Source organism: Penicillium cosmopolitanum (assembly GCF_028827165.1).
Source record: "Penicillium cosmopolitanum strain IBT 29677 chromosome Unknown utg000004l:1.0-4361866.0:1.0-4365735.0, whole genome shotgun sequence".
NCBI classification, from domain to species: Eukaryota; Fungi; Ascomycota; class Eurotiomycetes; order Eurotiales; family Aspergillaceae; genus Penicillium; species Penicillium cosmopolitanum.
In genome coordinates this window covers 3,454,902-3,476,953 of record NW_026622674.1, presented here as the reverse complement: position 1 = coordinate 3,476,953, position 22,052 = coordinate 3,454,902, and the positions used below count along the sequence as shown (strand labels likewise).

At 51.5% G+C, this 22,052-nt stretch overlaps 8 protein-coding genes across 8 annotated transcripts; 5 read left to right on the top strand and 3 right to left on the bottom strand.

Annotated features, from left to right (window-relative positions):
• Positions 1 to 436: 436 nt before the first annotated feature.
• On the bottom strand, positions 437 to 2,077 carry N7509_002707 (alpha-arrestin; the record flags this gene model as incomplete). The annotated part of the gene is made up of 1 exon (XM_056627344.1): positions 437 to 2,077. The coding sequence occupies one exon, from the start codon at positions 2,075 to 2,077 to the stop codon at positions 437 to 439; it is 1,641 nt and encodes a 546-aa protein (XP_056493139.1).
• A 4,909-nt stretch (positions 2,078 to 6,986) lies between these two features.
• On the top strand, positions 6,987 to 7,976 carry N7509_002706 (PIG-L family deacetylase; the record flags this gene model as incomplete). The annotated part of the gene is made up of 2 exons (XM_056627343.1): positions 6,987 to 7,227; positions 7,306 to 7,976. 2 exons carry the CDS (start codon positions 6,987 to 6,989, stop codon positions 7,974 to 7,976), a joined length of 912 nt encoding a protein of 303 aa, XP_056493138.1.
• A 480-nt stretch (positions 7,977 to 8,456) lies between these two features.
• Positions 8,457 to 10,727, bottom strand: N7509_002705 (uncharacterized protein; the record flags this gene model as incomplete). The annotated part of the gene is made up of 1 exon (XM_056627342.1): positions 8,457 to 10,727. One exon carries the CDS (start codon positions 10,725 to 10,727, stop codon positions 8,457 to 8,459), a length of 2,271 nt encoding a protein of 756 aa, XP_056493137.1.
• Positions 10,728 to 11,261: 534 nt separating this feature from the next.
• Positions 11,262 to 11,743, top strand: N7509_002704 (U4/U6-U5 snRNP complex subunit LSM3; the record flags this gene model as incomplete). The annotated part of the gene is made up of 4 exons (XM_056627341.1): positions 11,262 to 11,381; positions 11,446 to 11,538; positions 11,586 to 11,640; positions 11,709 to 11,743. The coding sequence occupies 4 exons, from the start codon at positions 11,262 to 11,264 to the stop codon at positions 11,741 to 11,743; spliced, it is 303 nt and encodes a 100-aa protein (XP_056493136.1).
• Positions 11,744 to 12,427: 684 nt separating this feature from the next.
• Positions 12,428 to 14,476, top strand: N7509_002703 (putative GTP binding protein (GTPBP1); the record flags this gene model as incomplete). Its single annotated transcript, XM_056627340.1, has 4 exons — positions 12,428 to 12,484; positions 12,547 to 13,654; positions 13,675 to 14,070; positions 14,145 to 14,476. 4 exons carry the CDS (start codon positions 12,428 to 12,430, stop codon positions 14,474 to 14,476), a joined length of 1,893 nt encoding a protein of 630 aa, XP_056493135.1.
• Positions 14,477 to 15,013: 537 nt separating this feature from the next.
• On the top strand, positions 15,014 to 16,032 carry N7509_002702 (uncharacterized protein; the record flags this gene model as incomplete). Its single annotated transcript, XM_056627339.1, has 3 exons — positions 15,014 to 15,170; positions 15,349 to 15,774; positions 15,848 to 16,032. 3 exons carry the CDS (start codon positions 15,014 to 15,016, stop codon positions 16,030 to 16,032), a joined length of 768 nt encoding a protein of 255 aa, XP_056493134.1.
• A 457-nt stretch (positions 16,033 to 16,489) lies between these two features.
• N7509_002701 (DEAD/DEAH box helicase) lies at positions 16,490 to 20,243 on the bottom strand (the record flags this gene model as incomplete). The annotated part of the gene is made up of 2 exons (XM_056627338.1): positions 16,490 to 19,796; positions 19,870 to 20,243. The coding sequence occupies 2 exons, from the start codon at positions 20,241 to 20,243 to the stop codon at positions 16,490 to 16,492; spliced, it is 3,681 nt and encodes a 1,226-aa protein (XP_056493133.1).
• A 527-nt stretch (positions 20,244 to 20,770) lies between these two features.
• N7509_002700 (uncharacterized protein) lies at positions 20,771 to 22,045 on the top strand (the record flags this gene model as incomplete). Its single annotated transcript, XM_056627337.1, has 2 exons — positions 20,771 to 20,943; positions 21,040 to 22,045. 2 exons carry the CDS (start codon positions 20,771 to 20,773, stop codon positions 22,043 to 22,045), a joined length of 1,179 nt encoding a protein of 392 aa, XP_056493132.1.
• Between the last annotated feature and the right edge of the window lie 7 nt (positions 22,046 to 22,052).

Here is a 22,052-nt window from a genome sequence, read left to right as displayed (position 1 = left end):
AAGAAGAGAAATAAAAGCCAACCATCTATGGATGGCAGCATGTCTAACAAAGGGAGAATGTGATGTGTGTGAAAGAAAGGAAACAATTCTTGTCACTTTGGGTATAATGCAAAAAGTGGATCGAATAATCGTCCGTCCGAAAGTAAAGAATCATGCAAAGAGCCAGTTGTTTCTTCTTTTTTTTTTTTGCCCAGAGAGGCCATTTCGTCTTTTCCGTTGAAGGAAATCATCAACGCCGCTGGAGTAACCGATGGAAATGAGAAAGGTTCATGAGCCATCCTCCTTGAGGAGGATTATCGTAAATGGGTTGAGACAAGGAGAATAGTAGACTGTATTTGGGGAATCTTTTTTGTGTCGTTGAGATCGTGACGTCGTTGCGTAGAAGTAAAGAAAAATAAAATAAAAAAGATAAGATGAAAGGCAGGATTGCGATGGTTTATTGGCGGGTAGAATCGACCGACGGAGCGCGAGAGGCGACCCGAGAGACAGGCTCGGAGGGGGGAGGTGTTTGTTCGGTGAACAGGTCGTCGGCAGTGAAACCCCTGCGGCCGCGAATAGAAGGAATGGATTGGTTGGAGGAGTGAGTTGAGTCACTATCCAAGCGCAGAGATTCCATGCGCTCCAAATCCTCGTACTCGGGCAGTGGAAGTGGGGAGCCAACATAGTCCTCCATAACGCTGCGAGCATCATCGGCCTTGGGGTAGGCAGGAGGGCTGGCGGGAACATCCTCATAGACGGGAGGCATTTCCTCGTCCCAGCTGATGCCGAGACCACTGCGCTCAGTGACATTGAGGTTGAATTGCATACGCAGCACACGGGCTGCGCCAGTTGGGGTGATAAGTCGGGTGTTGCGGTTAGGGCAGAACTCCTCAGCGACGATCAACTCAATAACCAAGTTGTGCTTAACCTCGAGGCCAGCAGGAGCCTCCATATCGCAAACGGGGTTGGTAGTTGGGTTGATGCTGGCATCGAATTGCATGGAGATTTCACCGCCAGCAGTATCGAAATCGGTCTTCCAGCCGGTCTTCTCCTCGTTGTGGCCAATGATGCGGGTTTCTTGGTGGAGGACACCCTTGCCTTCACCACCGATCTTGTGGGAGTGCTTCTGGCAGGCAGTGGAGACAATCTTCTGGTGTTCCTCAATGCGCCACATCATCTTGCGCAGACGCCAGCGAGTCTGTGTTTCGTCGCCCTTGTCCACGACACCGCTCAGGGTCATCTCGACAGGGAAGTTGCCGATGGGGTGAACGACGGAGGGGAGAACGATGCGGCCAGTCAGGTTGGTGGGAGGGAAGATGCGGATGGAGGACTTGTCGTTGCCGGGGAGGATAGCACGGCGCAGATTGAGAGGCATCTTCAGGGTGAACTCCTCGCCCACAATGCTCTGGGCCTGTGCCAGCAGGAAGTACTCGACCTGTCCGAGGGCGCCATTGCAAGTGGCCGGGAGGTGACCAGGGAAGAGGTAGCTGAAAGGGAAGTCGTGTTGGCCACGCTTCAGGTGGAGAGACTCTGTGAGGAAGTTCCAACGGGTGAGTTCTTCGGTGCGGGTCTGGCAGTTGGGGCAGTGGCTGGAGACGGGCTTCTTGGTGGTGGTTCTGGAAACCAGGCGGACATCGAAGTGATTGAGGATGACCTCGCCGGCCAGCTCAGTGACATTCACACGCAGGCGGCCAGAGAACAAGGCACCGGTGGAGTTGGAGGGGTTGCCGTAGCAGACAAGCGGGGGAGATTCCACGAGAACATCAAGCTTGACAGGGGGCACGGCGAGTTCCTCGCGAGTGAGGCGCTCCTTGGATCGTCCGGCGCGAGCGAGACTCTTGCGCTTCTCCTTGTCCTTGCTATGATCACGGTGGGGGTGAATGAGGTGGTCCATGGAGAAGGACAGGCGGCGTTCGGGGGAACGAGCACGGTCTGGGGTGCCATGACCGGAGAAGGGCTTCTTGGGGCCGGTGGCATGGGTGATGATTTCATTGACGGAGGTAGTTGAGGAGGCATTGGAGTGAATTGGGGTCGAAGAGACCGAGGAGTGCAGGGAGCCAGAGCCCCGAACAAAGTTGGGGATCAGTCGGCCCGGCATCGTTGGTTGATGTTTGGGAGAGAGATGATGTAGTATAGTAATAGTGGGGGTGGGAGTAGTAGAAGTGTAGCAGTATAGATCCCTGAATGAGTCTTAGGAAGCAGTGCGGTGATGGTCGAGTGGAGGAGCAAACGTCAAAACCAGCAACATAATCTGGAGAAAAGATTCAATGACAGAAACAGAACCAAAGAGTCACGATGCGGCGGGAGGATGTCTGCTTTTGAATTCCGAGCACGATCATGTGCACTGAGTCTAAAATCCACCGAATCCGTGGAAAAGCTCAAGAAATTTTGATCTAAATTTTCTGGTTCCCACTTATTTCCACCATGCGGCCGGCCAGGTACCGGCGTGTCATTCGTTGCATTGAAGTCTGGCCACCTGAAAAATAGTAAAAAATAGTAAAAGCGGAAAAATGAATGACAAAAAAAAGAAGAAAAAAAGACCGAAAGGACTAGTGGGGCAAAGAACATCGTCATTCAGTGGGTCTGTACCGGACGAGACGCCGTTGTGACAGTCCAGTTACAGTCCAGTTACAGAGCAGTTACTGTACTGTATACACACACAGCACACAGCACAGCACTCTATAGTTAGTACTCACTCACTGGCCTTGCATACCCTACACTTGCGATATCAGCTCTTGCACCATTGACCACCTCACCTCACCTCAACCCTGTCCTTCTCACCTCATTTCCCCTCCTTCTCGGCGATTCGGTTCGGTGCCGAAAACCACTACCACCATCCATCCCCATCGAAGCATCTCGACTCATAAGCCGACCGGGGATCGCCTGACTACAATTTTAGAGCAACACGGTTGGTTGATACCCCACATCTCAGGGTGTGGGCATCATCTTGCGATCAGAACAGCTAGCCCCCATTTAGGCATTCTAACGAGGCCAGCTGATGCCGCCAGCTCTGGACTGGGTTGCACCTTTGGTTGCGACCGTGCGCCAGGATTTGACAATGACTCACGGTCGGCTACGCACCCCGGTTGTTCGGGGTTGGGATCGTCTCTACTCGGCCCAGCGCATGTGCCTCTCGGTGCGGCGGGGTATTCCTAATCGGCTTCGAGAGGGCAGAGAAGAGAGGGGAGGGAGAAAGTTGCTGCATCGCAACCCCGGATGATTAGCAAGCCACGGAGCGATGTCCGATCACCTGAGCATGGTTTTCCCCATTCTAATTCCCCTCCCCCGGATCCTGGTGCCGATGAGTGATGGCCTGAGTTGTTTACAAAATACAGTCAATAAATAGTCAATCTACTGTCTACAGGTGCCACCTTGCAAGACAGTCTTGAGCGGCGACCGGTGCCGAGACAAATATGCTGAAAATAGGTCGGGAGGCGTTAGGAGAAGCCGCCAGAACACCTCAGCCTAAGGCTACGGGTTACGTAGGAGACTTACATAGCATATAACTCATTACTATGTACTTTAAGCCTGTAGGCTTAAAGTATGTGTTGTTCGGTCAGGTGCCCGCATCACGTGGCCCACCAGCAAGAACCAGAAGAACCAAATCTAAATATTGAGGAACTACTCCGTACATTGTACTTTCCTGAGTACAGAGAGAAGGCAGTGTATTTTACACAGTACGAGTACCCTTGAAGCAGTGAACCCAATACGGGCATCTGACAATACATTTCAGCGGCTTTCAGTTAGTGGCAGATCGTTTCGGTCCTCCCGCTTGACCGCTTTTGGAGAAGAAAACGCGTGTGAGGCAAAGAGAAAAAGGCAAAGAAAAAAAAAAGAACAGACCCTGGAAGGACCCACTTCTTCGAATTTTTCTTTTGCGCCGGCTTCGTCCAGCCGATTGCCCATTTCGAGGTTAGCCTCACCGATCTATAACCCCGCATGGCGCAATTTGCGGGGCGCAGAGTTCTCGCTTGCATGGTATTCACATGGGAAAAGCCATGCGCAATTGCACTGGGGGAGCAACAGCGGTGGTGGTACAGCATCAGAAGACAGTAACAGATGGGTCCGAAAAGGGATCTCAAAAGCTTCAAGATCGAGATCACCATGGCCTAGCCCGCAGCTGTCAATCCGCTTGGCCCCAGGCGGTATTGGGCGAATCATCAATTCGCCTGCCCGCACTAATTACCTAACAGTATTCTCGATCGTCCTTGACCTGGACACCCCATCCTGTCCGCGGCGCATGGGCCAACATGTATCAGGTACAACCTTTCTGACTTGCAGTGACGCTCACAGTCCGACGTCCATGCTCATATGCATCGCTGCATGGGATCAAGCCCTGAAGAAAGTCCGAGTCCGAGCTCAGGCGTTGGCCTGACTGGTTTCCCCTCGGAAACCCGCACCCTCGGAGACCAATGTTAGCTTCCGGTGATAATGACACGATGTTCTGACTGTTGCACGTTTTCTGTGTTGTACAAGCAACTCCGATCACGCCATGACCACATCTCAAGCTTGCCCAGAGATGCTCTTCGAGTTAAAACACCACATCCACTGGCGGCGTCGCCCGCGTGGCCCCCTCCTTGGCTTACGCCTTTCAAGGCCGCTTGTCGATCCCCATCCAATCTAGTCCCCACCACCCACCGCGTCGAGTAGCCGGTTCAAGGAGGCCGCCAGAGAACCACCACCAGCAGCATCACATCATATCACAACCCATCATCTGAGCACGGCATCTCTAATGTGTCGGGTAGTGTGAATCACCGCGAATCTCCATCGGAGTCTCCGACCAATCACATCCCATGGCATGCCGTGACGATCAAAATGGTCGGCGCCTTCCAGCCAACTTCCTGTTTCGGGACGATCTCGGGCCCCATCTCCGAGGAGGAAGGCAGGAGGAGATGAGGAGCAACCGCGTGAGGGCCTTGTTGGCTATACTAGTTCTTGCCCAAGGTCCTTTACAATAATATTCGTACTTTGGCATCACTGGTTGCGCCTTTTTTTCCTTTTCCAATGCCCCATTTTCACCATGCTTTGAAACTATTACTACATACCGACTCATCCAACACGCCATTTGTCTCATCTTTTTCCTAATTGCCCTGTTTCTTTGGTCTTGACCTCAGCCTCAGACTCAGTCCTAGCCTTAGCCTTAGCCCTCACACTAATCCTACTAATCCTACTAAATCTGCTTAATGGCCGATGGCACCATTGTTTTGCGACGGAAAACTCCCGCCCCGCCAAAGCGGTCCCGCAGAAATTTTCTGCCCTCTCCACCATCAAAGCCTCTCGACTCGGCCCGGCGCAACGTGATGCTCTGACTCAACGCCAGTGGTTGATCGGTCTTTGACTCTTTGATCGAGGAGAAAACGAGAGGACAAAAAACTTTGAAATCAAATTGCTTACCAATCGCTCCAACTTCCTCTTTGTATATCCACCCTTTTTTATATTTCCTTCTATTTATTCTCTTTATTCTTTCCCCCTTGATCTTTTTGTAGTTCTATACCCACGCGGGTGGGTGTTGACCGCCCATCCACCTCGAACCAAGGGAACTCCATAAGGCGGGTCCCCGGTATGTCGCGACTATCCGTCGGGAAAGTCGCCAATACCTCTAGGTACGGGCGTTGGAGTCAAAGACCGGGCCGAATTGGGGTTTTTACGAGTTGCCGGTCGTCGGTGGGGTTCCGATGACTAGTCGGCGGAATATTCTTTTGCTTTTAAGGTTTCAGGTTTTTTTATATCCAAGTTTCTCTTTTGTTTTTATTACACTAGATGTAAAATAGTAGATCTCTACTCCATACTGCAGAGCGGTGCTGGAATTTGCTGCAGTCTTAATTCACTCATCGAGTCTAGACCGGGTGTGTGAGGATTTTGCAGCTGAGATGGATCATCCCGAGACATCTGATGTTTTGGATGGTTACTATTTATGTAATGTACCGCAACATGATCTGCTACTACGTACGAGTATGTAGTGTGTCATCTGGGTTTTCCCGGTGACACTTGGGCAGCGATGATCATGATTGATAAGATTTCAAGATTCTAAGGGTACAAGAGGTCAGAACCTTAAGTCTATCCTAGGTTTCCACCGCGGTCATTATCTAGGGAAGTAGAGGCCGCACAGAATACATCGACCTTAAAGGATGCCCAGTGAAAAATGACAGACGATAGTCGTACACAGGAGTAGCACCTTAGGATCCCCAAGTCTAGCATGGATCACAACTTGAAGTAATCATGGCATTTCCAACGACTGAGGTTTATGTGAATCATGCATGAGTCAAGTCGTTGAACCTGAAGTCAGTCATGGCCAAACCGCACAGATTTATATATGAGCCGCCACTGCTCGGCATGCAGATCACGGAAATCATTGTGCCGGAAGCCCCGCTCGTTATCAGGAGCTGCTTGGCCACAAGCCAAGCCATGACTTACAAGACGACGAGAAGACTCGGATTTAGCATGCAGATCTGCCCGTGTCGGATTCCCGGTGGTAGCTAAAATCGACAATCACATTGCTTCCCCGATTTGCATGCATGAACCCCTGACACGTGACCAACTCCGGGGGATCGCCAGCGTGATGGACGCCAGAGCTGTGTCCCCCCCCCTATTCCGGACCAGTTCTGCCACCGTGTTCTCTTTCCTGAATGGAGTGATTTGCCGCTAGATCCAGCTTCAAGCCATGGGCTCGCTGTCGTCTGTTTTACTGAACCCTCAACTGAACTAACCGGCACCTCCGCAATTAAAGCATTCGCCCCGCTGTCGAGCTTGCTTCAAATCGAGCCCACCGAGGGGGAGGGATGTCCGCTGCGCATTCCCACTATCAAAGCTCTTGACTTTTTGCAGGTCTTGATCCGCAACTCCACGATCCTCCTCTCCCATATACGGTTGCATTGCCTTCGCCAGGCCTCAGAATCGTTACGACATCCCGGGCCTTGACGCGAAGCTGAGAGCAGCGACAGAGAAGAGACCAGCGCTCTCGACTGTCGACCAATTCGATCCTCCGCCTCTTTACACCGCAAGCCGACATGGCGCCTTCTTTCAATTGGCCCGCAATTGCAGTTGGCATTGCCGCGGTCTTCCTTTTCTGGACCCTCTCATCCACAAGCTCCTCCCCATTCATGCGGTCCTTCCCACGACTACAAAACAAGCGGATCTGTCTGCTCATCGCGCATCCCGATGACGAAGCCATGTTCTTTGCGCCGGCGGTGTTGGCCCTCACCAAGCCAGAGTTAGGGAACCACCTGAAGATCCTGTGCTTCAGCACCGGTACGAACCGTTCCCCCTCTCCACATTTCAAGGCTAGCACCTAGGAAATAAATACTGACCTGGACCTTCACCTTATAGGCGACGCAGATGGCCTCGGCGACGTTCGCAAAGAGGAACTCAAGAAATCCGCCCTCCAACTCGGCGTCCGCGATCCAGCAGATGTTTTCGTCGTCGACGACCCGGCCCGATTCCCCGATAGCATGAGCGCGAACTGGGCCGAAGACGACGTAACCTCCCTCCTAGCCTCCGCATTCTCACCCGACCTAGCAGCGACCCTAAACGGCACCATGAAGAAGAATCCCAAGAAAGCGCCCACAGCCACCATCGACATCCTCCTCACCTTCGACCGTCACGGCGTCAGCAACCACCCCAACCACCGCTCGCTCTACCACGGCGCGGTGAACTTCATCCAGACCCTGATGAAGGGTAAGGAAGGCTTTGCGTCGCCTGTTACGCTTTATACACTTACCTCGCTTCCCATGATTCGAAAGTATGCTGGTGTGCTTGATGCGCCGGTGACGATGGTCCAGGGCGCCCTGAGTAATATTTTCTCTTCTTTTGGGTCGAAGAGAAAAGGTTCGGCGGTCGGACCGAAGCGATTGCTCTTTGTGAGCTCTATTGGGGAATGGATGACGGCGCAGTCGGCTATGGTGAAGGGTCATAAGAGCCAGATGGTTTGGTTCCGCTGGGGCTGGATTACTATTGGTCGATATATGACTGTCAACGACTTGCAGCGCGAGAAGGTCTAGCTTGGATTGGTTAGCTGTCCTTTGCTGCAGACTCTCTTTCCTGACTGTGTGTTGTGTTTTATACCTCCACCTACATTGTACGGGCCTTGTATGTCACATGCTTGAATGATTCTCTGGGATGGTCCTGAACAAACCTGGGATGAGGATCGAAATCGTTCTCCGTTGCTCACATCCTCTGCATCACTTTAACCTCGATATTTCTCGATTTTTCTTGAGCAAAGAAGACGACAATCCTCTTCCACTGGTGAGATCCCGGAAGATTTGTACAAAATGTTATGTTACTTTAGTGACTACTACTCGAATATAAGTCAAAATTTAATGAATATAACCCGACACGGAAGGCATGAATGAAACTTCGGATAGAATCTTAGGTTTGATTTTGTGGTTTACACTCCAAGCTAATCTTCATTTGATGGTTGGAACAATAGGGTATCGACGCTAGTAGAACAGAGGCACAAGGCCACGAGGACAGTTGGATGCTCAAACCAAGCTCCCTTCGCTGAGATAGTAAATGCCCCGTGATTCAGTCTTCAGCATACCTAACGCTGCAAGACGACCATAGAAACCGGCGGCAGGGCGGTTCTTAGGACCCCAAGGTGAGTCATCGGGGTATTCAGTCCAAGTATTGCGTAGCGTGGTGATAGTCTCCTGTAACTCGGGATCTCGAGGCACCTGCCACCAGAAGAGCCTCTTGAGATAGTCCGATTTTCTATCGGAAGAGGGATACAGCTGGCGAACATGGAACCAGATCGTATTCTCCGCTAGGCGACGTGGCTCCGCTGGAACGAACAGCTTCGTCTTGTTGGCTAGTCGTCGTACCGGGATTCTCCGAGAATCGTGATTCCAGTTGCGTGAACTTAACCTCGTTTTGCCTTCAATAGTGAATATCCCGGAATCTTCGCCCAGATTGACATTCTTCGTGTCTGGTAGAAAATCTTCCCATTCTTCCAGAATCTTCGGTATCTCCTGTGTTCGCCATACGTGGTCTGGGGTGTCATTCCAGCCCTTGGCCTTTAATACCGACCAACAGCAACGCCTGAGCTGGTAAGCCTTTTGGAATTCTTCTAGCCGAAGAAGATCGTAGGCCTGAATCGCATCGGCGAGCGTAGGACACGCAAAGAAGTCCTCCTCAATGGGATGACCAAAAGTTACTCGTTCTTCAGCAGCTTCCATCAGTGGCAGCAAAAGTCTCAACACGGCCTTTCGGGCCTCTGCTTGCTTTTTCCTCGCCTCCTGTAAGACCTTGTACGAGCCCCGAAGGATCATCTTGCATTCTTCCAGATTACCATTGTGCATGCTGATGTTCAACATGTATCGACACGACTGAAGACTCGGGGTGAAGTTGTATGGCGCGGAGGTTAGGACGCCGAACAGAGACTGAACCAGATCCATAGGTACGCGCCCAACTGTGCCTGCAAATTTGGCATTTTCGGAGTCGTTATCTTTCATCTTTGCTCTGCACAAGATATATGCGCGCTTCAGAAGCTCTGTCCACACTTTTTCTGTGATTGGAACATTGTAGGTGGACGAGATATGTTGTATGACCCGTATCGCACTAGGGATATCGTTGTTGGTGCCGAAAGCGTGGGCGATCGCAAAGAGAAGATTCTCAGTCGGATACAGTGCGGACCATGGGTCGTACGGGGTGAGAGGTGGTAACTTTGACGAGTCTCCTTCGGCTCTGATTGCCTTCATGTCGATATTCCATACTGTTTTGAGAACAAGACGCATCCCTTTGTTGTGACCGACCCGGGCGCCTGCAATAAGAATGTTGATGTAGGTGCGCTCATCCGGCAAGTGTCCTTCTCGTAGCATGGTCTGAAAGATTTCCAGAATAGCGTAGCGAACACTATTTGGATTCCCGGTGCCAAAACCTCGCCATCCAACTGAGCTGGCGGTCCCCTTGCGACGTTTACGATAAGAGTGCGGAGTGACTCGGAGGTTATATGCTTCAGCTCCACTGTAGCAGTGGTCCCAGACCAGTGCCTCCATGTAGTGGTTGTAACATGCTGTATTTGGGGCGACTTCCCGCCTCTGCATTGACTCCCAGATTTCTTTCGCAAAAGGCGCATTCCCCATTGACCGAGCACAGTCTAAAAGGTGGGTGTACTCTGCCAGCTGCAAGGGCTGCACGGGAGCTCGGTAACCGACAATTGTGAGCAAATTGGTCGTAAAGTCATCAAAATGCACTTCAAGTCGCTTGAGGCCTTCGAGGAGGGTCGTCCAAGTATGTAACGGGTGGTGGAGGTCGCGGAAGGGCTCCACAAAATGGGCCGGGGAGAGTCGGTGGAGCGCCTCGAGGAAGGTTGTCTGGGGTAGCGACCCAACCAGCCCCGCCGACCGTGGGTCTGTCATTGCTGTCATCAAACAGTCGGGTTGTCCCTCCTCCACAATGCGATAGAACCTCGCGGTATATTCTGCCTCTTCCTGCGGAGAATAAAAGGCTGGAGATGCATGCTCTTCTTCGTAATTCATCTGGGGGACGGCCAGTGCACCGTTGGTGGACGCCTGGGCGGTGCCATCATCGTACTTGAGCTTTTGGTCAGATAGAGCGTGGTCTGGTGGGATTCCCGCCCTCCAATGCTGAGCTCTGGATACGCGTTGGGAGGATATATGTCGCGAGTGCCCGGGGTGACGGAGGACGGAGGATCCATGGGTCGCGTAGAGTGTAATTGACTCTATAGAGCTCCATCGTGGGCGATTAAGCCAGGCCGAGGACAGCCTCTCCCGAGTAGAAACAATTCTTTTCATGAGGGAAACCAAAACAGAATGGAATGAAGGAGGAAGAGAAGGTCAGGTGAGGAGAAGAGGCAGAAGGGGGACAAAGAGAAGAGGGGGTGCGCATTGGCGCATCGACCCCGGTCTGCAGACATGCGACATGCGACTGGGTGAATGAGGAATGGAGAGAGTACAGGGTACTTGTGCTCCTGCATTGTGTTACGCGGTCGAATGCGGGCGAGACCTGCACGGCAAGGTAGCAGTGACCTATGACCTGTGACCTTTGGCCTTTACTGTATGTGGCTGGCTTTACTCACGGACCTCAATGGCCCACCCACTCAAACAGTCCACCGTGGAGTATGGGGGAAAGTGTTATTTACGACGGTTCAGGTGTCGAGGTGTCGAAAATGTGCAAAAGTCTGGGGTAAACCACCGCTGAGTCATCATTCAACAGACTAGTCCCGATATGGAACTCTTGGTCTTGGCAGTGAGCTCGGGAGATTCTTCGGCGGCTCCAGCTGTGTGCCCCTCGACTCCAACTTTACTCCTCAAGTCCGCAATTCCACCATGGCCGACAACGAAGATACAGGTGCGCCTTCTGAGCCCCTCGATCTTGTTCGTCTCTCTCTCGATGAGATTGTTTTCGTGAAGCTGCGCGGCGACCGCGAGCTGAAAGGCCGCCTCCACGTGAGTTCAATCCCACCAGACGAGAACGTCGAACGTGACGACTGACCCCAATGACTTCCTATAGGCATATGACAGCCACTGCAACTTAGTTCTGGGTGATGTGGAAGAGACCATCTACGTGGTGGAGGAAGATGATAATGAAGAGGAAACCACAAGGGTAGGTCGACCTACACTATGCGGAAGCACTAGAAACGCTAACTCGAGGTCCGTGGGGGTTTACAGACAATCAAGAAGCAAGAAGAGATGCTGTTCGTCCGAGGTGAGTCAGGAACAGCCACCTACTTTGTCCCTCCCCTCCTCCCCATGCACTAACCCTTCCCTTCTCAGGTGATTCCGTCGTTTTGATCTCTCCCCAGGCTTAAACAACCAAGCCCCATCGACACGAATTGATAGAGGAAAAAGGCGTCTGGCGAGACCATTGGGAGGAACCAAAAACGAGATACCATCCGCATACAATCCAGTCGTATAGATACGCGCCCATGAAATTTCCCTTTCTGTTTGATGGTTGAATGTAGAGAGCCCCAAGCACGTACGAGTAGCAGACCCTCAGCAGAGCCGCAAGGCTGGACTTCTTGTAGTTCCCCACTGTTTATGTGTCACATCTGTGCTTCTCAGTTCTATTTGTTTCCAAAACCTGGGCATGATCGAGTCATCCGTGGCTCAGCGGCACATCTGACTGTGGAGGCTGAAGTGATGACTCAAACAAGAGCCATCCCAACTGGGGAACCGACGACCGAAGGAATTGGAGGGGGAAAGGGGAATGGACCTTATGACTCGGCGCGATAAAGCTGGCGCCCCTCCCCATTTCAATTCCTTTCTCTCTCTCTTTTTCTTTCTCCTTTTTAAATCATCCTTCAATCCAACTCAACTATAATTTCCACCTCAGAATAGATCCGAGCGATGATCCCCCGAATATACGTCTGAATACGCCTGAGCTCTCGGCGATCCACCCCCATCCGACCGCAACGTCACCGATCCCCCCAATTGAAGCGATCTACCGTCATTCGACGCTTGAAACACTCACAACTATAACTGCAGCCACAAACATGACTACAAAGGGCTCCAGACCCTTGAACCCGGAGGAACGGAAACGAGGCGAGATTGTACGATCTATGCCTTTCCGGCATTATAATACGGGCGGCCGTTTACTCACATCATTTTACAGGCTCTCAGCGAGTTCGCCGAGTATGCCGAAAAGCAGCAAGCTCACCGTTCCGCGATTGTTGCTCCAAGCGATAGCGGCTATTCTACTGGTACTGCCAGCGTGTCGCGCGACCTCGAAGACCATGCCGAGCTGGAGATCTTGGACCAGCTCGGCTTGACCGATACCCCGCGCGCCATCAAGCTCAAGGAACTCCTACTTGGGACCGGAGACGCCACCGAAGACAGTATACAAGATTTGGCTAGTACGATACAGACTCGCGTTGATGTGGGCCAGGGAGAGACTCTCTTCGACCTCGGCCTTGAAGACGGCGGTGATTCAATGGGCTTCGACCTCCCTCAGTGGGAGATTGCACTCCAACGCCTACGCGAGGCGGCGGAAACCATCCCCGCACACTGTAGGATACTTCTTACCTACAATGTTGGCGGCCCCGAGGAATCTCCAGTGATGAATGAACGTGTCAAGGGGGCTTGGGGAAAAGTCCTCATCCGCCAGGATTTTCCTAATATCGAGGAGATGGCAGAAATCCGCATCGCTGTGGTCGGCAATGTTGACGCCGGTAAGAGTACTATGCTTGGTGTACTTGTAAAAGGCAGTCTCGATGACGGTCGAGGTCGTGCTCGAGTCAACCTTTTCCGCCACAAGCATGAAATTGAAAGCGGCCGGACCAGCTCCGTGGGATTGGAGATTATGGGGTTCGACAGTCGGGGTGAAATTGTCAGTAACTCGCAAGGTCGAAAGCTCTCCTGGGAAGAAATTGGAAAACGCTCGGCCAAGGTGATTTCTTTCTCCGACTTGGCTGGCCATGAGAGATACCTTCGCACTACCGTCTTCGGCATGCTGAGCAGCAGCCCCAATTACTGTCTATTAATGGTTGCTGCCAACAATGGCCTGATTGGAATGAGTCGTGAACACCTGGGCATTGCGCTGGCTCTCAATGTCCCCGTTATGGTGATCGTCACGAAAATTGACATTTGCCCGCCACAGATTCTCCAGGAGACCCTGTCTCAGCTCGCGAAGATTCTCAAGTCGCCTGGTGCGCGGAAGATCCCGATCTTTGTTAAGGACATGGAAGAGACCATCAATACCGCACATCAATTCGTCAGTCAGCGTATATGTCCTATTTTCCAGGTATCGAATGTTACTGGCATGAATCTGGACCTGGTCCGAACGTTCCTGAACATTCTCCCCATCGGGGAAATTACAACTCGGATGGTCCATTTGAATTCCTCATTAATGATACTTTCTCCGTGCCGCACGTGGGAACAGTCGTCTCTGGGGTCGTCAAATCCGGGGTGATCCATGCGGGTGACCAGGTGGTGGTTGGTCCCGACTCGCTGGGTCAGTTCACCACCACTACGATTAAGACTATTGAGCGCAAGCGAATACAGGTGAACGCTTGCTTTGCTGGGCAGTCTGGATCCTTCGCGCTTAAGCGTGTGCGTCGAAAGGAAGTGCGTAAAGGAATGGTTGTGCTGAAGAAGTCGGAGGATCCTCCCAAGGTTTACCGTGAATTTACTGCAGAAGGTAAGTCTTCCTCTCCATTGCTATGATATATCTATCTATCATTGCCCATTTGACTAATCCGGCCACCCATGCAGTGCTAATTTTGTCACACGCCACCACCATCAAACCCAAGTACCAAGCCATGCTGCATGTTGGAGCGGTCAGCCAAACCTGCTCAGTGATTGACATTGACCGCCCCTTCATTCGAACCGGAGACCGGGCCCTTGTTGCATTTCGTTTCATGCAGCGCCCTGAGTTTCTTGCGCCGGGCGACCGAGTGTTATTCCGTGAAGGGAAAACCAAAGGACTTGGCATTGTGAAGGGCATTGGGTATGATCCGGAACACCCCCTCAGCCCAAGGAATGGGGAAGATAAGAGCACCGCCACGCAACCGGAGCCAATAAGGGAGAGTGAATTAACTAAATAAAGCAGTTAGCTCCAGTAGCCTACTCTATTTCAGAATTATACCCCAGCCACTCATCCTTTCTTTAATTGCAGCCCCCACCCATGCTATAGTGTACACGTGACATGACATCATATGATGACATGGAGATCAGCACGATCTTTCGTGTTGCGATGGATCGAATGGCTTTAGTGGCAGCCCACGAGGTGCGCCTGGGCCAATGCTACACAAGATTGCTGTCGCCAGCTGTTTCCTAGTCTCCACTGACGTAACTAACAACATGGGTCTCCCCTTAAGAGCTTGCGACCATCCACGGAGGAGACAGCTTTCTTTCAGAGTACATTCTACCAAACAGTGATACCTGACGTATTGACCTGATTGACCGATCCTTGGGTCTCCCTCTTCCCCTCCCATTCAATTTCTATTTTAACTTCCATATTCCCCGGAATCGATCTCATCGACTACACCTACTCGAACATCAAGTTTCTTTCGTGTGTCACACACCTCTTCACCGACCGTCTATAGCTGCACCATATCACCTTATCACCAACACCAACAAGAATGGAAACCGTCACCAAGGCCGTCCACGCAGCTTCGACCGCTATATGGGGCGAGGGCAATAGCAACCAGTCGACCCAGCCACACGGCGAAGAGCCTATCTCAGGCGTGCAGGGCAAAGGTGCTGCCAATGACCCTTATGATGCGGGAAATCGTGATGGTACGTGATAATCAGCTGTACCTCTAGAGGCACACAGTTATACCTATTACTTGGAATTTCCAAACCACCCCCTCGCTGCCCTTGGATCTGTACAAGCGAACGGCTGGAAATCGAGCATATCCACACCTGTCACACCATTTGTTGCCAGAACACCTCCAACTAATAAATGCCTCATCAGAACAACCCTCAGCCCCTGCCACAGAGGTCGATCCATTGGCCCAAGAGCCTAAGCTAGACTATAAGCCGCAAACGCTGGATGCAAAGACAGATGCCACAGGCACCGACGTGCCTGATATCAATAGCACTACCGCTGTTACTCTTCCCAAGCCCACCGAAACACCGAGCAGCAATGCGCAGACCCCGACCCAAACCGGGGCAACAGAGCAGCGCAGCACAGAAAGTACCGAGAAATCCGATCCCACAGAAAACACAGCGGCAGGAAGCAGCGGCAGCGGCAGCGGCAATTCCGATACCTCAACATCGGCGAAGCAGGGCGTGAGCAAGGAAGCGCTAGAGGGACCACAAGGTCCTGCACCCCACCCCGCGTCGGAATTCGAGGACGAAGCCAAGGGAAAGAAGCCCGCCGCCAAGGAGGCCAAGCCAGGTAAGCAAAATAAACTATCTTATATGAACCCTACTCATTGCCGTTCCTAACTGGTGCTAATGTGGATATCCAGCCGAGTCCGAGTCCCCACCCAGCTCTAAATCTGCAAAGAGTGACGCTTCCGCTAAGAGCCCAAGTAAAGCCTCCAGTGGTGATGGTAATGGTAATGGCAAGCATAGCACCATGTCCAAGGTGAAGGAAGGATTGAAGAAGGTCGCCCACCCGCGACATGGAAGCAAGTCTTCGTCTTCTTCCTAATGCGTTTGAGTAATATACTAGTACTCTACTTGATGGATATTGACGTCCCTTTTCGTGTTGGAAGTTGATTGCCATGTTTTTATTACCCTCTCGCCTGCTTGTGTATATGGCTTGTATTTGGATTTTAAGGATGTATTAGTACCCAATGGATTTCATTTGTGCATATCGCTTCCAATCCCTGGTCTTGATTATATTTCTTGTTCTACTACTAGCAACAAGTACCTACCTACGCGGGATGTCACCCAGAGAGGCCAGAGAGGGGGAAAAAAGCCTTGGTCTATTTATTGTCGGGATATAATTAGAAAGGACAATATATGCTACTTCAAAATATACATGATGGCGCCATATTGTCCAAACACAGACCCAACCTGCTTTCCTCAAATGACGCCAGACCTGGGTATCTCGTCTTAAAACCCCAACCAATATGCAAACCACCAACTTTTAACCCGAGACATGGTTACTCGAAAAGCAACTTAAGATCGGCGAGCTTGTCCTTCTTTTTATCATCTTCGGCGTCGTCGCCGCCAACGCGTAAACCGAGTGTACCAGCGATGTTCATCTTGCGTTCTTGCACACTTAGTATGCGACCCTCGATGGAATCCTTGACAACAAATCGTGTTACGGCGACGTCTCGCGTTTGACCCATTCGGTGGACGCGATCGATGGCTTGCGCTTCGATGGCGAAACTCCACCATGGATCCATCATGAAGACATTACTCGCAACCGTGAGATTGAGCCCGACGCCGCCGGCCTTGAGAGAAAGGAGGAGAACGGTCGCCGGTGGCGAGGATGGTTTCATCTTGGATGATGATGCCCTTTTATTTGTAGGGGTATCATCTTCGGTATCAATGATTTCGTCGACGTATGTGTCTGTTTTGGTGAACTCTGCCAGGACAGCAGCGCGAGCCTTCTGGTGCATCGAGCCGTCAAGACGGAGATGTGATACCCCGACGCGGGAAAGCTGATCGCCGATAAGATCCAAGAAAGATGTAAATTGGGAAACCACAATGGATTTTGTATTAGGTGGAATTCGACCAAGGTGGCTGATCAGGGCGTGGATTTTGGCTGACGTGTGCGCGGAGGGAGAGAGTGGGTTGATACGTCGTAGTGATATGCGAGGAGCAGGCTCGGTGATGCTTGGTACATCTCTGTCCCAAGGGAATTTTTCCATGGGGATGGCTGGATGCTTGACTACTTCAAAGATATCTTTGGCGTCGATCGGCACGCGACATGAGAAGCAGCGTGCCTGCTCTCCCTTGTTCATTTGATGCCGAATAAAGTCCTGCAGACACTTCTTACAAGCACTATGCCAGCAGGCAGTGACAGCCGGTTCTATCATCTCGTCCTCGCAACAGATTGGACATTCTCCACTAGAGTCGGTCTGTATCTGTCGAAGGGCATGAGCTGTGAACGTTTTCATAGATCGGTCCTCGGCTTCAGCGTTCTCAGTTTCGGCGTTCTCAGTCGAAGTCGAGAATTGATTGATTAGTTCTTGAAGGTCCATATCATCTTTCAACTCACTGGTCGCATCGAGTGCGGCTGCTAGAGTTTCCTCGTCGGCAACAATGTCTCTTTTGCGAGTGAGGATTGGATGGCAGCAGGTTTGTCGAAGCCGAAGAATCTGGGCAAAGATTGTCGAGTAAGATGACATGAGAGTGCCGGCCGCAACATTCTCGTTGTACGTGCGCCTGGCACGGGTGTAAATACAGTCGTAGATTTCTCGTTCCTGTTGCGAGAGCTCTACTTCCTCGATGTTGATTACGCGCCGAGGCAAGGGAACCAACGGCTCACCCTCGGGCGTTTTCATGGTCTTGGTTCGTCGGAGAACAAGAGGTTCCAGCACACTTTGTACCACATTCAAGGCACGGACGTACTCCTTAGATTCGAATGGTACCGTGATGAAGGTTTTCCAGAATGAGAAGTTACTCCACGGCTCGACCTTCAAGAATCGGACCAAGCTGAATAGATCCTCCAGGCGATTGACAATGGGGGTACCAGTAAGGACCCACCGGTGGAGTGATTTGAGCTCATAGCATGCTCTGGCAGATTTTGAACGTCGATTTTTAATCAGATGCGCTTCATCCAGAATTACACGGAAAAAAGTGACCGAGAATAACCCATTGTGGGCCCCGGCAGCCATCGTTGATTGTAAACCAAGTTGGCGGAATTCAGACAACACAACACCGTAACTGGTGACAATAACGTGAGGAGCAGAGGCATGTTTTGCCTCGCAACAAATGTCTCGAAGACTTGCTGCTTTCTCCGTTCCGTAATACATCAGAACACGCATAGATCCAGGAGTGGAGGCTTTAAGTGCTTCGCTTTCCCACTGGGCGAGCAATGACGTGGGAGCAACTACCAATGTTGTATAAGGCGCGGGGACCACGGCTGTAGATGAGTTTGGAACTCTGGCAAGGTCATTGACGGAGGTTATTCCATTCGATGTCTCAGTACGAGGTTCGGTCTTATTGGTGTGGACCAAACTGAGCATCTCAATGGTTTTTCCTAGACCCATTTCATCGGCTAGAACCCCACCCAGACAACGTTGTTCTTGTGCAGGGAAATCCACGCTCAAGTCGCCTGAGTAGGGATTCACATAAAAGTGATCAATGCCTTCAACCTGCGGCAGGTTTTTGTCATCCACGTCCTTGGTTGGCCAAATATATTCTTCCCATAGGGGGTGCATCGAGCGGTCGCGACCCTCTTGCTTGTCCTTTTCCTTCGATAACATCCAATGAAGCGCTTGCTTTTGGTATTTGCGAAGGTCGAGAACGAAGTCTGGGCCAGGTTCAGCCTCGGGCATGTTGAAGTCAAACGACTGAGCCTTGCGGTAGAGACTGTCCAGTTGATCTTCCTCTAATTCTTGGGTTTCGTCTTCGGAAGAAGATTCATCGTCATCTTTATTCGTCTTCGCTTTCTCCTTCTTGACCCCATCATACTTCTCTGCCATTTCAGCAGCCTGGAGCAATCCCTCTCTTTTGTGCTTTTCGGTTGTCGGGTTGATTGAAGTCGGCTGAAGATTGATCTCGTGGAAAAGTTTGACAAGGGAAACTTGACGAAGTCGAAGGTTCTTCTCCTCGGTGCTTTCCTTTTCTTCAAACATACTCACGGCACGATTGTCGTCACTAGTATTAACAAAAAGGCCATGCTGGAAGGCTTCTTTGCGTAAGAAACATCGAAGCTGGAGGTAGACCGTATCATTGACGCGGACTCTTTCCGGCATGTATACACATACGGCCTCGAAGTAGCATATTTTCTGGTCTAGAAGGGTTGAAACCCACTCCGCAGTCTCATGAGGCAGCCTCCCAATTTCTTGTCCTTGGGTGTTCGTGAAACGAGTCAAGACGTCGCCCTTTTGATTTACAATCATTTTCCCATTGCGGGCCCGCTTGGTGACCGGCTGGGATCTTGCACGCTCGATATTGACCGGATCGCCATGCTTCAACAGTGCCAGTCCACTCCTTGTTGCCCATCCGCCTACTCCAAACGCACCAATATATCTTGTCGCGGGTTGCTTGCGTAGAACGGGCGAGGGATCGTAGATATCATTGTCTTTGGTCGAAGGCAACGATCCGGAGGATTCGCCGGCTGAGTTTTGTTGGAGGGGAAGGGATGCTCGGATTGTCTTCGATTTCAAACCATCGTTGGTTATAGAGGCCGATTTCGCGGGTTTCTTCCAAGAACCATCGAAATAGATGTTCACAGCTCGTTCAACATTGCTCAATGCGGCAGTCTGGATGGCTTTTATTGACTCATAGGGGGAGCTGTTCGCCGATAATGCTGGTGAACAAATCGACATCAAAGCCTTTGATGACGATTGGAGTCGGAGGCACAGACTCCGAGTCTGCTTTAATGGTTTCATTCGGGGCCGGGCTAGCCTCAGTTGTCTTAATAGTTACTGGGGAATCGATCGGTGCCGCTGTTTCTCGATCGGAACGGTTCAAGGGATCACGAGTTGGCGTCTCGGGGATACGTTGCTGGTCGTTGTGCTCGGGGTCAGAATTCTCGATGTCGGGGCAGTGACGTGGAAAAGACGCGTCGCGGGTTGGGGACGATGAAGCTTGGGGCGCGGACGGATCTTCGGTGAAGAAGCGCTGTTTCTTGAGAGGCGGCTGATCCAAGTCCCCACTCATAGTGATGGTAGAAGTGATGGCGGCATTAAAGCCATGGATTGAAGATGAAGTGAGGCGAAAGTTGGGGAGACGCGCCATAAGAACGCGAAATCAGCTGATCGACGTCAGCGATTAAAGAAAAAAAGTCAACCAGCCAAGACTGTTCAACACCCTTCCCATGAATCTAGAATCTACTTCCAAGGCTATTCACTAGTTATCGTATGGAAACACCATTCAAAGGCTACTACTGGCATTGATTAACTAGTTAATAGTTAATACTAGGTAGTATGTAGGTCAAAGGCCTCCGGTCACAAAGGCTTAGTCAGTTTCCACACCTCTACTTAGTTAGTTATAACTATCTAGTTCTTTGATAGCCTCAGCTGCCCTTCAATTCTACATATCTCAATATGATTATTGTCTCTCTTATAATCCTCAGTCAGTACGAGTGGCTCGACAGAAGTAAATATATATTATTATGATATTATAATATTTCCTTTCCAAGAATGACGGTGTTGATTGGCCGGGTGGGTCAGCACTCGACTGAACCAATGCTGTGCCGTGCATTACCATCTTCCGCGGCATCTCAACTTTCCCAGGTTGCTTTTCTTCTCTCCCTCACCTCCCTCATGTCCTTCTTCAAGCAGACCGCTCGGCCATGTCGGGCATATATATCATGGCAATGCTCATTACGCTCTCATCGTCCTCAGAAGAGGCTATTCAGCCAGTCTCGGGCAGTCGCTTCGCCCTTCACGGCTGAAGAAGTCACCGGCGCACATAAGTATTGTGTTGGCCTACTCTCGTATGTTCGCCTACTGCTTTTGAATTGTCGATTTCACCTCACTTCTGAAGCTGCGCGATCGCAAGAAAAACACAACTGACCCTCCAAATCACCCAGAAAATACGACCGTCCTTCCTACACAATGAGCACATTCGTCCCATCCGAAGCCCGAACCTTCTATATCGCCCTCCGCGCATTAAACGTCTCCCTCTCCCTAATCCCAGACACAACCTCCTCCCCAACAATAGGCCTGATGCGGCTACAATTCTGGCGCGATGCCGTGGCCAAGATCCTCGCTGGCGCCCCACCAAAGGAACCCGTCGCCATCCTGCTCGCCTCGGCCATTTTAGACCTAAACCAGCGCACCAACGGTCGCGCAAGAATCACAAAGGGCTGGCTCACCCGTCTCATCAATGCGCGTGAACAAACCCTCACCAACGACCCGTACCAGAATATCGCCGCCCTGGAATCCTACGCCGAGAATACCTACTCAACACTCATGTATTTGACTCTGGCCGCGCTGCCCATGACGTCTGTCACGGCGGACCATGTCGCCTCACATATCGGCAAAGCTGTTGGAATTGCGGCCGTGCTGCGCGGATTACCGCTCGTTGCTTTCCCGCCGCCGCCGAGTCAATCGCCTAGTGGGAGTACGGGTGGTATTGGGTTGAATGCTGGTGGGAAACAAGGTGCCGTTATGTTACCGTTGGATATCATGGCGCAAGCGGGGGTAAAAGAGGAAGATGTTCTGCGACGAGGTGCAGAGGCGGAAGGTCTACGCGATGCTGTCTTCACCGTCGCGACGCGGGCGAGCGACCATTTGATTACGGTGGAGCAGATGTTGAACAACCTCCGGGCTGGAGAGGATGTCGGGCATGAATTCGAGCATGAAGGTGAAGAGGGCCATGAGTATGATTCCGTGGACCTCTCGGGTAGTCCCAAGGAATCGCCACTTGATGAGGTGAATCGTGCTTTTGGCATTTTTATGCCAGCGGTGTCGACCCGGTTGTGGCTTGATCGCCTGCAGCAGCACGATTTCGACGTCTTTCAACCCGAGCTCCTTCGGTCAGATTGGAGACTTCCTTGGAAGTCCTACATGGCTTTTCGACGGAAGAATATTTAATTGGTGA